General features: G+C 43.2%; 1 protein-coding gene across 1 annotated transcript in view; it reads right to left on the minus strand.

The window, feature by feature from the left end:
* APP (amyloid beta precursor protein) overlaps positions 1-15,316 on the minus strand; it is a 189,946-nt gene that overhangs the window by 60,708 nt on the left and 113,922 nt on the right. The window contains 3 exon segments of the mRNA XM_086631552.1: positions 4,443-4,601; positions 5,714-5,788; positions 14,501-14,634. Coding sequence (XP_086487678.1) covers positions 4,443-4,601; positions 5,714-5,788; positions 14,501-14,634 — 368 coding nt within the window.

Here is a 15,316-nt window from a genome sequence, read left to right on the forward strand (position 1 = left end):
TATCTCTCTTAAAGCGAGGGGCCCAAAACTGGACACAATATTCCAGGTGCGGCCTCACCAGTGCCGAGTACAGGGGCAGGATCACTTCCCTATTCCTGCTGGTCACACTATTCTTGATACATGCCAGTATCCCATTGGCCTTTTTGGCCACCTGGGCACACTGCTGGCTCATATCAAGCCGGTAGTCAACCAACACCCCCAGGTCCTTCTCCGCCAGGCAGCTCTCCAGCCACTCTTCCCCGAGCCTATAGCGATGCTTGGGGTTTTTATACCCCAAGTGAAGGACTCTGCACTTGGCCTTATTAAAGCTCATGCCATTGGCCTCAGCCCAACGATCCAGTCTGTTCAAATCCCTCTGAAGGGCCTCCCTACCCTCAAGCAGATCGACACAGCCTCCCAGCTTGGTGTCGTCCGCAAATTTACTGAGGGTACATTCAATTCCCTCATCCAGGTCATTGATAAAGATGTTAAACAGAACCGGACCCGGCACTGAGCCCTGGGGAACCCCACTGGTGACCGGCCTCCAGCCGGATTTAGCCCCATTTACCACCACTCTTTGGGCCCGGCCATCCAGCCAGTTTTTAACCCAAAGGAGGGTGTGCCTATCCAGGCCAGCAGTTACCAGTTTCTCAACCAGAACACTATGAGAAACTGTATCAAAGGCTTTACTGAGGTCAAGGAAAACTACATCCACAGCCCTTCCCTCGTCAACCAGGCGGATCACCCTGTCATAGAAGGTGATCAGGTTTGATTGGCAAGACCTGCCTTTCATAAACCCATGTTGACTGGGCCTGATCACCCGGTTAACCTGTATGTGCTCATTAACAGCACTCAAGATAACCTGTTCCATGACTTTGCCCGTCACCGAGGTCAAACTGACAGGCCTGTAGTTCCCCGGATCCTCCTTCCACCCTTTTTTGTAAATGGGGGTAACATCCGCCAGCCTCCAGTCCAGCGGAACTTCCCCAGTGAGCCAAGACTGCCCAAAGATAATGGACAGGGGTTTGGCAATGACATCCGCCAGCTCTCTCAGGACTCTCGGGTGGATACCATCAGGCCCCATAGACTTGTGGGCATCCAGCCGAAGGAGCAGATCCTTGACCCGTTCCTCTTGGATCACAGGAGCTTCGATTTGCTCTCCCTCCCTGCACTCAGACACCGAAGGCCAGCTCACCTGGGAACTGCTGACCTTATTATTAAAGACTGAGGCAAAGAAGGCATTAAGGACCTCAGCCTTGTCCTCATCCCTAGTGACTAACGTACCCCCTGAGTCCAGTAGGGGCTGGAGGTGATCTTTAGCCCTCCTTTTGTTATTAATATATTTATAGAAAGACTTTTTGTTGTCCCTTACAGAGCTGGCTAGTCTAAGTTCCAACTGGGCTTTTGCCCCCCTGATTATCTCCCTACATACAGAAAACAGGAGTTCCCAGTGGACAGGGATTTCATCAGTCACAGAGAATCAGGCACCACAGCCATGATCAGTCTGATGGCACCAGGAGTGCCAGACTCGCTGTGCTCCTATGATAACTGATCTGCAGGCAAGGACTGGTCATGGATTTCTAGACATCCAAAACGAAAATGAAATCCTGCTGCTTCAAGTGGTCTGCCAGAAGTCCAAAAAATCTTGGGAAATGTTCAAATTCAAGTACAAGGCAATACATCCAAGTGATTAAACAGCACATGGAAAACACTTTTTGCACACACTCACACATTTATCCACATTATATAAACACACCAGACTTAGAGTAACCCTTCAAGCTGTGTGCAGAAGACATGCACTTCAATAAAAAAGCCTAACTTAATTTTTCAATTTAAATCCAAATTTTGTCCTTCTAACTTCAGAGAAAGAGATGCCATCACTTTAAATATTCAGAATCTACTTTTGTAGTAAACATGCTAATAGCAAACCACGTAATTTGAAGCAGGCTGTGGAAGGGGGTTCTTAAAAACATTTTTGGAGAACTCCAGAAAAACCTTTTGTACGATTACCTAACAAGTCACCAGTAAGGTTATGACTTACTCTCCCAAAGACAACACAACTGCATCAAATGTACTTTTAGTTTACTAGGGAACCATCAGACAGGAATATAGCTAGGGTATCAAAACTGAATTTTCCATTAATCCCATTTTCTCTTTGGCTAGGCAGCCGTTGTTTGGATGAACAGTGTATTCAGATTTCTGGCTCCATAATCTGCAGAGCAGTTAGTGGACTGAATTAATTCATTAGGCCATTCAGCCATCATCAATCACTCCTCAGGTTTCACCCTCTGCCCCACAATAAAACCAGACAAATCCTCCCGCCGAATTCAAGGTGAGATTTTTCACGCGTTTTGGCATACATCTGACCAGCAGTTCAGACGTACATGCCTGAACTGTCAGTAACTACAGAGCATACAACCAAAAAATGGTGAGGCAAGGACAGTACCATCAACAAGACTGGCAATAAGGAACTGTTTAAAGACATTACTCTTTAAACAAGAAGAGTCCTCATCTGGTAGCACCTTCAGCTGATGTCACCTCCACACTCGCTGCCTGCTCCTTTCAGAATGATTAGCTTTTGCAGGGACACAATATAGAACATACTTTGGTCTCTTAAAAGTATCTTCAAAACTTACTTCTACTGGAGTCATGTACCAAACAGTGTTCTTTGACACGGCCTTTCAGGACTGATGCTCTCCCACTGACACAGTAAATGTATTATTTATTTAAATGTCCTGGGAGCCCACTATAAGCAACTTAAGCATAAAATGCAGGTTTTTCTGGTCCAAAGTCACTGTTAATGTTTTTGCCCCTTAGGGTTTTGCAGCTGAAGTTGCCTTTTTTTTTTTTTTTCCAGTGGAGATGTCATCTGCATTCCACAAACATGAAAGGTCGAGTTCCCTTGTGCTAGGAATGAATTTGCACATTTTGGCAGCTCTAGAGACCATTCTGCTGTTATGTGTGGTCCCACTCTTCACCTTCCACAACCTCAGATACCTTCAGAACTAAGCTGTCAGCCTGATCCGCACACAACTTGAAATCATTTTTCTGGGACACTTTTCAGACAGGATTACATTTGCGTGAGGCTCAGCTTTACAGCAAACAACTGACTGGCTAAAGCTAAACGTGAAATCGTATCTTAGGTGAACTACTCAAAACCACCTGGCAAGTGAGCAAACACAACGTGCAGCCAGTCCATGCACTCATGTCATTTCACTCCCAGTTCTGAGCCGCAGACTCCAGTTTCCTAAAGGAAGCTGCATCCCAGCCTGTAATTTGCTAATCTGTCTGCTAATGAGACACTCGAGTCCAAGCCCTTCACTACCATCACAACAGAGGTTACAACATGCATCTCACACTCAGACCAAACAACATCCTCTACCAATTTAATACAGACTAGCTTCACTTTCCACAAATTACTATGTTGCAAAATTCGGATTAACTCTTCATACAACTACTGTAAAGTCTCCCCATGACACTTTTACCTAAGTAAAAGATTTTACTTTTACTTGGTGCACAGTAAAAACAAGGGTTTTGCACCATGGAGTGGAGGAAAAAGTTTGATGATGATAAAGAATTAAGATGATGATCCCTCTTCTGTGCTCACTGAATAATGCAGGCTTCTCTGCAGAAGGTAATTCACTTAAAACATGTAATTTTACTATGTTAGCCGTATTGGTGTAATTCCCTATGAGGCCAAATTCAGGATGTAATGGCTACACCTTACATTGCTGATCCAAAAGTCTTTTAGTAACATAATGTTTTTTGCATCTAGGAAGCATTCAAGAGGCTAGAAGCATACAGAACATTTGACTGTTTTCCCACAACATTTGTGCAGATTATCTTCTTCTGGAGGTCACGGATCAGTTATTTTGGTATTGAATAACAGATACAGAGTCATTAAAAATTCCATTCAATACACATTCTGAACTTAGTGTTTACACCCACCAATAGCCATCACATCCAACATAGACAACTTTGCATTGCTAGTGTGCTATCTTCACACCATCCAACAATCCTCACAAGATCCTTCACCGAACATTTCAACAGTTCAACAAACAAAACAGAAAATCATAACCACTCTCATCCTTAAGCTCCATCTTGACATGATGAAGCATCCTACTGTGCATCACTTGGATGGATGCTTCATCATCCTTCTGCAGAATCTGTGAAACAGTTACAATTTCTGACAACCAAATCAATTCCACATTATTTGCTTGAGTATCTTAACGTATGTATCTATCTATAGGTATGTACAGGGGTGTGTGCTTGTGCCTACATTTCTGTACACACAAAGTCTAAACTTTTAACTTTCAAACTAGCTGACTGCTGTAGTAGCTCTTGCATGGGGAACACACACTCACTGCTCCATAGCTGGACTGTACCCGAGCACACCTTCTTTTTCCCCAAGATGACTACAGTGATTTTGGCACAGCGGACAGACCTTGTGGTATTGCACTTACCCTGGGTGGGACAGTCTGCAGGGCTGTGATATAGTTCTCCAGAGCGATGCGGCGACGATCGTTCAACATGGCTTCCACCCGTGCCATATGAGTCTCTACCAGCTGTTGTCTTTCATTTGCTGCTTCTTGTTCCAGAGATTCCACTTTCTCCTGGAAATGCTGAAAAGAACATTCATCACAACAAGAACAGTGAAGACATCAGCAGAGACCAGCGCATGTGAAAACCTCCGTCTGCAAATCACCAAAATCTTTCTCGGTGTCAGTCCAGCTTGGCTGCCAGGAACTCTGCACTGAACACACCTTGTACTGATTTCAGTGGGAACGGCTGAAACGATGCCCTGCATTCGTAAACGCATGGCCATGCTTTATTGATCTAACCAAATATTCCGGACATGTTCAGCATAACCACCAGTGAATCCTTCATTTGCCCCTGTGACCGTGGTTCAGAGCTAGAGAACTGTGCCCAGAGGAGGGTGGAGTTTGGCAAGCGTATGGCCCCTGCCAGCACAAGTCATCAACATGACTTCACAAGCAAATCTATATAGGGGGAAAAAAGAAATCCAACTTGAACAGAGTCACTATAATCTCTTATAAACGAGCCACCACGCAGAGAAGTCGAGCCCAAACTTATTCCAATGAAGCAAAAGATTGGCTGGGCAAAAAGCACAGAGAGCAAAGCTGTGGGATCTAATGTGCGATGCAATCTGGTTCTGAACGTTACCTTTTTATAGTTTTGCATTGAAGTCATTCTAGCATTACCAAATAATACCTGACATAGTCACAGTGGGATTCAAGGAGTGCCTGGCTTGTCAGAATTTTTGAATTATAGTGTAATTTTGGATAAAATAATTTTTGGCTGAGCGTTTCTTTCAGATAAAACTGATGGCCATTTCCTCCTTAAATCACATTTTCCATCTCTGCTTTGAGCTTAGGTCCTACCATTTATATTAGTTTATCACGGTCTAAATTTTGAAAGGGGCCTGTGGGAACGGAGTTTTCAGTTCTCACTGACGGCAAATCAATTCAAGCAAAATTTCCCCCCCCCCCCCCACAGTAATGAGCAAAGCCCTGCACTGCTGTTTGAGGGACTGGCTGCAAAGTACAAAGACGCTCAGCAGCCACTAACAGCTGGAAACAAAAATAGAACAGCAAGAGCAGAAAATAACATTAAATCCCCACAGAAGCAGGTTTTAAAATTGTATCACACCCAGCACCCCTTATATTTTAACCGTGGACCCAGTGGGTAAGGTTGTGGTTGTGTTTTCCTTTACCTGGATAACAGCTTTCTTGTCGGCCTTTGGCAAGTTCTTTGCTTGGCGTTCTGCCTCTTCCCACTCTCTCATGACCTAACGAACAAAACAAGGAGCGTGACTTTTGTATTTTCCTCACTTGTCTCAGGGCTTAGCTACAGCCAAGCACTGCAGCTCTGACAGTCATCTTTTCATATTCCTCCCCTCCTTTTATCTCTATTAAAAAACCAGTTACAACATTTAACAAAGGTAGGATCCTGTTATTAAATTAAACAAAGACGGCACTTCTGTGTCTGAACATCGTGCCAAGCTCTCTCAACTCCGCACTGAAGCAATACAGCCGTTAACCAGCCCTCAAGCGAGGGAAGTGGAGGTCTCTATGGGTGACACACCAATCCTTTTTCATCTCAGACAGAAAGGAAACTGCTTTCATCTAGTGTACGTCCTTGGTCAAAACGAGTGAATTTCAACTCGTTCTAATTGACTTTTTTTTTTTTTGTACCACAAAATTTTTACATTTATTCAGACTACATCGCTGGCCTTTGAGGAGGACAGATCAAAAATCACATGCGATTTGTGCTAGTCTGCCCAGAAACAGGTGTCCAACACTTCAAGAACTGAATATATTTATATCTCAAGTACAACGCTGACAGAAGAATGATGTAGGAGACCTTTCAGTACCACTCCTTTCAGCAACACAAGAGGCAACCTCCTCCTGTAAGACAGGGCAGGATTTCAGCAGTCAGGGAATGAGTTACCCTTAACTTGCTGACCATGACATCTGAAACGTTCTTCTGGTCTTACTTAGAGACTTTACTCTTCACACCTAGACAGCAGTCTCCTCAGACAACACTTTTTATACAGGAACAATTGCTCTCACCGAATGCAGTGCACACAAATAAGTGACTTGTTTATTTGCAGGCTTAACACAATGTCAGAAGAAGACAGAAGAAACCTAGAAGCAATTACTCAAAATGTGCCTTTCCTTCCTTTCTCACCAAAAAACACACTTCATGCTCTCATACCATTTAATAGAAATAGTCAAACATATGCTTTCTAAAGGGGATTTTAGAAAAGCCCAGAGTCCACATGCATGACTGAAATTTTACCGTGACCAATACCAAAGGCGGGACAAATTAGACCTGCTATGTCTCACGTCTATCTGCAAGTTGAGCCTTCACCAGCTCTTGTCTCAGGCTACCCAGTTTTCCTACATGCTGGACATTGCTAATCAGGCTCCTTGATGGACAGATTGGAGAGCACTGGTGGTGCCTCAGGGTATCTGGTTAAGCCCATGGCTTTTAAGAAAAAAAACAAGAAGTCTGGGCTCAAAGGAGACTTTTAGAAACTCCAGTCCTTGAAATGTAATCCCTTCTCAGTTCTATACAGGGTTGTAGACCCTAACGATTAACCAGCATGCAGACATACCTGCACTCAAGACTGACACATAGCAAGTTTGGTGACGACACCAAGCTGTGTGGTGTGGTCGACGCACTGGAGGGAAGGGATGCCATCCAGAGGGACCTTGACAGGCGGACTCATGTGAACCTCATGTTCAAGGTGCAAGGTCCTGCACATGGATCAGGGCAATCCCAAACATTGATTTAGGCTAGGCAATGAGTGGATTGAGAGCAGTCCTGTGGAGAAGGACTTGGAGGGGTTGGTTGATGAGAAGCTCAACATGAGCCGGCAATGTGCGCTTGCAGCCCAGAAAGCCAACCATATCCTGGGCTGCATCCAAAGAAGCGTGGCCAGCAGGTCGAAGGAGGTGATTCTGCCCCTCTACTCTGCTCTCATGAGACCCCACCTGGAGTACTGTGTTCAGCTCTGCGGCTCCTAAATGAAGATGCACATGGAGCTGTTGGAGCAAGTCCAGAGCAGGGCCACAAAGATGCTCAGAGGGCTGGAGCACCTCTCCTATGAAGACAGGCTGAGAGAGTTGGGGTTTTTCAGCCTGGAGAAGAGAATGCTCCAGGGAGACCTTATAGCAGCCTAAAGGGGACCAACATGCTGGAGAAGGGCTTTTTACAAGGGCATGTAGTGCTAGGACAAAGGCTAACAGCTTTAAACTGAAAGAAGGCAGATTTAGATTAGATACTAGGTAGAAATGCTTCACTCTGAGGGTGGTGAGACACTGGAACAGGTTGCCCAGAGAAGCTGTGGATGCTCCACCCCTGGAGGTGTTCAAGGCCAGGTTGGATGAGGCTTTGAGATACTTGATCAAGTGGAAGATGTCCCTGCCCATGGCAGGAGGGTTGGAACTAGATGATCTTTGAGGTCCCTTCCAACTCAAACCATTCTATGAATGAACTGACACCACAGTTCAGAGCACCGTGATGTGTTCTGGAAAAAACTCATTAATGCTCACAGTGCTGTATTAAGCACTAATGAGCATTAATGTATTAAGCGCATATTAGGTATTAATCTCTTAATTGGAATCTTAGACCATATGATTGTGTTGGCTGAGAAAACCTAATTCAAGTATACAGGTAGCACCTTTCTAGAAACTTGAATCGTCACTGGTGCCAGGATGTGAACATTACAGAAGACCCAGAAATCATGGCATTAATTCAAGTCATAAACTACAATGATGTGCTCAAGCTTGAGCATTGGCCTAAGTTAGCAACTTCATGATTTTCTTATCCCTCCTCTCCTTTTACATCTTGAAATCACATCTCTGACATCTGCTTAATACTCCTTTTCACTGTGAATGAGCAGTTTATGGGTTTTCAGAACAGTTCCCTTGCCATCTTTATTCCCCAAACTAACCCTCTGTTAAACCATATGATGAAAACAAGTGTTGTGGGTAATGTGATAAGGAGACCTTTGGCTAGACCAGGTCTCTCTGTCTCTTTTATTTCTCTTAACCTTTTAAGGCATGGAAGGCAGGATGATAAACTGACAGCCTACACACCTGGTTGGGAGGGATGTAAATTACAGGCTTCAGAGTTCAGCTCTGGTGCAATGACAGCTAACGGCTTGTGAAAAAAATGGAACGATGTGGCTGTTTGCAGAAACAATGTTCAATGTAAAGATTACAGAAGCTGTGCTTTGAGTGCCAATTTTTGCAATTGAGACAACTTCAATGGCTGAAAGCATCTCTGTGTATATGCTAGCTAAGATACAGCTGCCCTACAGCTGTCTCTGGGCAGTCATGCTACCGCCCACAGAAAACTTCTGCTCTCACCCAAGGTCATTGCTTTAGAAAATTATGAGTGACTAAGAAATATGTCATAGCACTCCGTAGGAAACCAAAGAGCAAGAAGGGAAAAAAAAATTCCCCAGATACGCATGTGCAGAAGAAGGCTGAACTTGGCCTCTGAACTTATAAACCTATTCTCCTTCCTTTAAAGCACAGACCTATCAAAGCCACATGGCTTTATGGCTCTTCAAGACTTGTCGGCTTTGTGCAGGGAAAATGACAACTTCTGGTTGAGATTTAAGCAGCAAGCCATTTCAAAGTCAAACTTCAGAACTCAGGACTCAGCGCCTGGCAGACTTCCTTTGAAATAGGGCTGTAGAGGACAGCAAGGGGGAAAAAGGAAGTACAAAAAATGTCATTTATTATTATGAGAAATGTTAAGTACAAAAATCTCATTATCTTGGAAACGGCAGAATTTACTCCCATTTATTATACTAGGACAAAGAAGCACATCTGCAAAAGAAGTATTTATGACAGACACTTGGGTTACAGCAATCAGATCATGAGAGGTGCCTGCCTGAAGGTTTGCTTAGTTAGAAGGTCAAAGTCATGCCACGAAGATGCCTACCTTTGTCAGGGCTTTTGTTCCACACTTAAGTCTTGACCCTTTTTCTGATAACAACATCATTAAACCTCTCCCAAGAGCCATGACTATAACTGAGGGGGTTACTCCTACTAAGGTGACAGACCATTTTAAGGAATGAAAGATCCCTCCCACACACAATAACAGAGATGGCGGGATCTAGGGAACATAGGGACCAGTGCTATTTAACATCTTTGTCAAGTACATGGGCAGTGGGATTGAGTGCACCCTCAGCAAGTTTTCTGACGACATCAAGCTGTGTGGTGTGGTCGACATGCTGGAGGGAAGGGATGCCATCCAGAGGGACCTTGGCAGGCTGGAGAGGTGGGCCCATGTGAGCTTTATGAAGTTCAACCAGGCCAAGTGCAAGATTCTCCACACGCATCAGGGCAATCCTAAACATCGATATAGGCTGGGCAATGAATGGATTGAGAGCAGTCCTGTGGAGAAGGCAATGTGCGCTTGCAGCCCGGAAAGCCAACCATATCCTGGGCTGCATCCAAAGAAGCGTGGCCAGCAGGTCAAGGGAGGTGATTCTGCCCCTCTACTCTGCTCTCATGAGACCCCACCTGGAGTACTGTGTTCAGCTCTGCGGCTCCTAAATGAAGATGCACATGGAGCTGTTGGAGCAAGTCCAGAGCAGGGCCACAAAGATGCTCAGAGGGCTGGAGCACCTCTCCTATGAAGACAGGCTGAGAGAGTTGGGGTTGCTCAGCCTGGAGAAGAAAAGGCTCTGGAAAGACCTTATAGCAGCCTTCCAGTACTTAAAGGGAGCCTACAGGAAAGATGGGAAGGGACCCTTCATCAGAGAGTGTAGTGATAGGATGAGGGGTAACGGTTTTAAACTTTAAATGGGTAGATTTAGAATAGATATTAGGAATAAAGTCTTTGCACTGAAGGTGATGAGGCACTGGAACTGGTTGCCCAGAGAAGTTGAGGATTCCCCCTCCCTGGAATTGTTCAATGTCTGACTGGATGAGGCTTTGAGAGACCTGATCTAGTGGAAGGGGGGTTGGAACTAGATGATCTTTAAGGTCTCGTCCAACCCAAACCATTCTATGATTCTATGGTGCCACTGGCACTAAAAATAAGCTGAAGACCTCTCCAGGATGTTGGAACTAGTGGCATGCAATGATCCAAAAAAAATCTTGAACGTAATACCAGCTCTGTTCAGGCTAGTTGAGGACTACAGTATTTTCAGATGCTTGCTTTGGAAATGAATTTCCAAGACGTAAGACTATTTTAGGAGACAAGGTATCATTAAGTTACTATCGTAAGTTCTGTACACGCTATGATTCCTAAAATATTGTAAACAGCCAGAGGAAGAGTAAATTTAAGACATGAGGATATCACAAGACGTTTGAGGAGAGAAAAGTATAAATATACTGCTCCGCTGAGTAAGTTTCAATATCAGGTTCCACCAAGCTACTTAGCAGCAACTATTTAAGTGAGGGAGCTGTACAGGAGTTGACAAACTGGAAAGAGAAAGATGAAAAGGGGAATTTTACCAAAACAGGAAACAAAAACCATGGCATCTTGCAATCAGTCAGCACCACCTCTCCCTGTTGTATGTTAGAGAATAGCAAACATTTGAAGACTACACATGCATCACTGAATGGCTATCCTGTTTGCATGAGAACACAGCTTTGCTTTTATTTGGAGCTGCACTAAGAATTCTTGGGAAAAGCTTAAAATTGTATTCAAACATAATTCTCTTTACAGTACTGCCTAGGAAAGTTTATAGCAACAAGGAAAGCCTTGTTGCTCCAGGTGCAATACAGATGTAAAGGCAGAAAAACTTTCATAGTCTGTAGCCTAAAGGGATGGACACTTAAGAGCAGAAAGGATTAAAACAGTCTGAACCAGAGGTGCATCAGGTACAAAAGGAGCACAGGCTCCCCTAGTAAGAGAGTCTTTTAGCTGTGAACTACGATTCTATGATGCAACCACCATCAGAGGCTGGGTCTCTGCCTGTCTGAATACCTTTATGCAAGAGAAAAAGAAACAGGAATTGTCAGAATTTCATTGTAAACAAAGGGAAATCTCAGAAAGAGGATAAACAGAGTATCTATATTGACCCTGATGACATATTTTGATTAAAATATTTATTTTTTTAAATTATAAACTTCTCTACTCCTTAGATGATTGTTTTGTAAGTGAACTAGAATACATATTTTTTATTAGTTAATTGGCTGCTGCAAAGCATGCATCCAATCAAGTACTGTTTTAGAACTAGCTGCTTTATTAAATAAAAGAAATATCTGTATTTAGTGAACAAGCTGATTTATTTCAGATTATGACATTTATCAAGATTAAAGAATGACTTGATCATGTTCCAAAACCACTGATCATTTCCTCTCTTTCTAATAGAAGGAAAATGGGCATTTCTGCTCCTATATAAGCCTCTATTTCTCAGCTTTGAAAGAACTGGACTTTGAGCAACTGTTTGGGTAAATAAAAATGAATGAATATGTTTGGTGCTGTTGGAGGACTTAGCTGGTGACTCTCACTAACTTTTTTTTTTTTTTAAGAGAAAAACATTGACAGTAAAAGCTTTCTAATTTAATTCATTTAGCATTGTTTCCAACATAACAAGTAACAGCTTTGGGGTGTTTTTTTTTTTTTAGTTAAGTACACATTAAGAACATGTCTGATTTTGAAGAAAATATAAAAAGCAATTTTAAAATAAACTGCTAGAAAAGCAGAGCAGTGCTATGGGACACAGACACATCACGGTTCACGTGAAGAAACAGAATGGTAAACAAGCTGGCTTTTCAATTTCTCCGTAAGATCTTACGTTTTTTAAACATTTGAAACGTTAACTGGGAGAAGCTAGCTCAATGCTGTACAAGACATTACTTACAGAAGAGAAAATTAATTTTTAAAAACTTAAGTAAGTTAACTCTCTTCTTGAAAGCTCTGCAGGGGTTCTGTGTACTTCAATATATCCGTACTTTTAAGCTGAGATTTCATAAGCAGCTTAAGTATATTAAAGGTCTGTCTTTCTTGACATACTATCATGCTGCTGTTTCCCAGGTCTGACACAGCTTGCTGAACTGGCCACAGTTGGTTATTTTACTTTTTTTCGGAAGAGTGACATAGCAGTGAGATGAGGGAGCTGACTTGCCTCACCCCGCAACTGTACGCTCATTAGTGCTGACAGAAAGGATGGCTGGAAAGGCGCTAACGAGGGCAGAGCACGCGCAGCACCAGCGTGATCTTCAGTCAAACCCTTGAACCACAGCCTTCTTTTACAAGGCTGCCCCAAACGCGCATGGTAGAGCGTGCAGCGCGTTTACCCAGCAGTCTTCTGATGCTGCGGTTCAGTGTTTTTCCCAGTTAGTTAATGCTGTGGGCTTCAAGCACCGACGTCGTACGGTCTCTCTCTCTCTGACGTTTTCTGGGTGCCTGTGCATTCGATTAGCTCTTTTCCACAAACCATTGGCTTTGCAGGAAACAGAAAATACACAGTTCATCCAAACGCTGTCCTTAATTACTCAGCTTAACCTCAACACCGCATATGGGATTTTAGAGGCAAACCTGAAACCTTGGTGAGAATGGGAGGACTGTTTCACCAGGGAAACCTGCCTTTTGCACTGACTGGTCTTTGCTTTCAGGACACCCACCCTGCCGTGTTTGTCCAACGGGGCTGTTTCGAGAAAGCAGAGGGTAATAACGCAGTGACAACTGCGTTACCCGCCGACCCTCCGTGTGCCTGGCTGAGGCAGGACCTCTCTCCTCCAACAGGCTCGCACCATGGCCGCTGGTCGTTTTAATGAAGTTGTTGATCTTCCAGAGGAAAGGAAATAGTGACACTTCAAAAAGCACTAAATTGGGACTATTTTGTCTAAGGAGGAGACAGCTTTTTTGTGCTACAACACTTCCCAAGCGCAGGCAGATGAGGAGCACGTATCTTCCTATCTATTAAGCGTCATATTCTCAGCACGTGGTTTGCACCGATCAGATGGCTGCTTCAGGTAGGATTACCTGCCCTATTTACTAGAAAAGTGCCAGGCATAGCTACAGTACCAGTAGACAGGGACTTATTCAAAGAGCTTAATTTCAGGCTTACTCAAACATCTTAGCAGAGAGCTAAAGGTTAATGTGTCAGTAATACATGGAAACACTGAAAATGCAACCAAGGAAGACAATTACAATGAAAAATTACAGTAAAATAGCTACGTAGATATGTGCAGTGCCTCTGAATTATACTACATTCATTTTAGTGGTTGTTCCATCCTCAAAAGATATGCACCACAGGCTTTCCTTTAAACCTCTTATATTTTTTCTGTGTTGTTATTAGAGCAGAACTGTGGCAATTTTTTGTTGGCATTGCTATTATAAACCCTATTTCTGAGAGAGTGGATAGTTTATCTCTTAGTGTTCAATAGGATTAAAAACAGTGTAGAGTTTTACGCTACACAAATCTTTTTGGTTAAAGGAAAAAAAGGGTTGATTCAGAAGGATTTTGGTTCAGTTCAAAAGCACTAATTTTTCCTTTTTTCTTCTGCTTTAGGTGCATTTCATGTTACCTTGAGGCTCAAGACCATTAGATGAACATATGCGAGCTTATAGTCACCCCAGGGCACGGCCGATGTGTGGATACACAGGGAGAACGAAGCTAATCACAAACAATCTCCCTCAGCTGCTACAAAGGAAGGATGACTAATACAGCAGTCAATACTTACTTCAATACTCAGAAGTAAGAATAATCTCACAAACCAAACATTCTTCCACAAAGATGACAGCAATTTTTAACAGACCTTTTCTCCCTTTCTACCGGCACACGTAACTGCAGCGACTCAGGATCGCAGCTGCGACCCAACCACAAATGTATGTCCCAGACAGCTGAATTCTTAGCTAAGAGTCAGAAAGGCAGTAACAGGTGTATTTACAACATTGCAAACAAGCAGGGCATCTGGCTGAAGCCTTGGGAAATACAAAAAAGGAGGACTCCAAGCATCTTATGACTCAACAGACAAAACTCCCTCCCATATTTAGAAATAAAGGATTCTCCCCTTACCTGAGACATCCTTTCACGATGCTTAGCTTCAAGTCTCTCCTTGGCTTTCTGGAAATGGGCATGTTCATTCTCATCCCCAGGTGTCTCCAAGTATTTGTCAACAGCATCAGGAGTGCTAGCGGCTGTGGTAGGGACTGAGGTAAAATTTGGAGAGAGGGAAGGAAGGGGGAAAAAACACAGAGTTTCTACTTTAGTACTGGTAAAATTCAGTTGGACCAGGCAAGAAACATCTGTTCTAATTTCCATCAGAATAAAGCCATTCATTTAACCTTAGAGGAGGATATAAAAATGTGGTTTAGGCAGACACATGAGATACATATTTACATACATTTGGTGTGTAAGCATTTCCCTCTCACCCCACTTTCTAATCCAGGAGGAACTCTTTGGTGTGTGCAAAGCAATGTTACTCAAACAGGTTAGAAAGTGCTGCCAAAGGAAAAATTTCAAGGAAAACAAAGCCTGGCAATGACTAAAACACATAAACCAACAGAAAACCCTTTGCAAAGTTACATGCTTTGTATATTAGTTTATCTTTAAAAGGTAAACTGTAACCCACGAGTGCCAATGCAAATACGTTTTAAAGCACCTTTGGACCCCACAGTATCCTAATGAAATACCTCAAATCCTTCCCTTAGTGACAGTTTTGCCTCACAGACATTTACTCTATTTGTAACTACTTCGACTAAGAAAATTGCTCATGGATGCAGGAAATAATCAGCAAAGATGCACCAATTGCCAGCCACTCCTGTCCAATAGCTAGGCAATATCTATCACACTAGTAGCAGAAAGATTTGCATTTGGGGTAATTCAAGCAGA

This window comes from Tauraco erythrolophus, chromosome 1 (assembly GCF_009769465.1).
Source record: "Tauraco erythrolophus isolate bTauEry1 chromosome 1, bTauEry1.pri, whole genome shotgun sequence".
Classification (NCBI taxonomy): Eukaryota; Metazoa; Chordata; class Aves; order Musophagiformes; family Musophagidae; genus Tauraco; species Tauraco erythrolophus.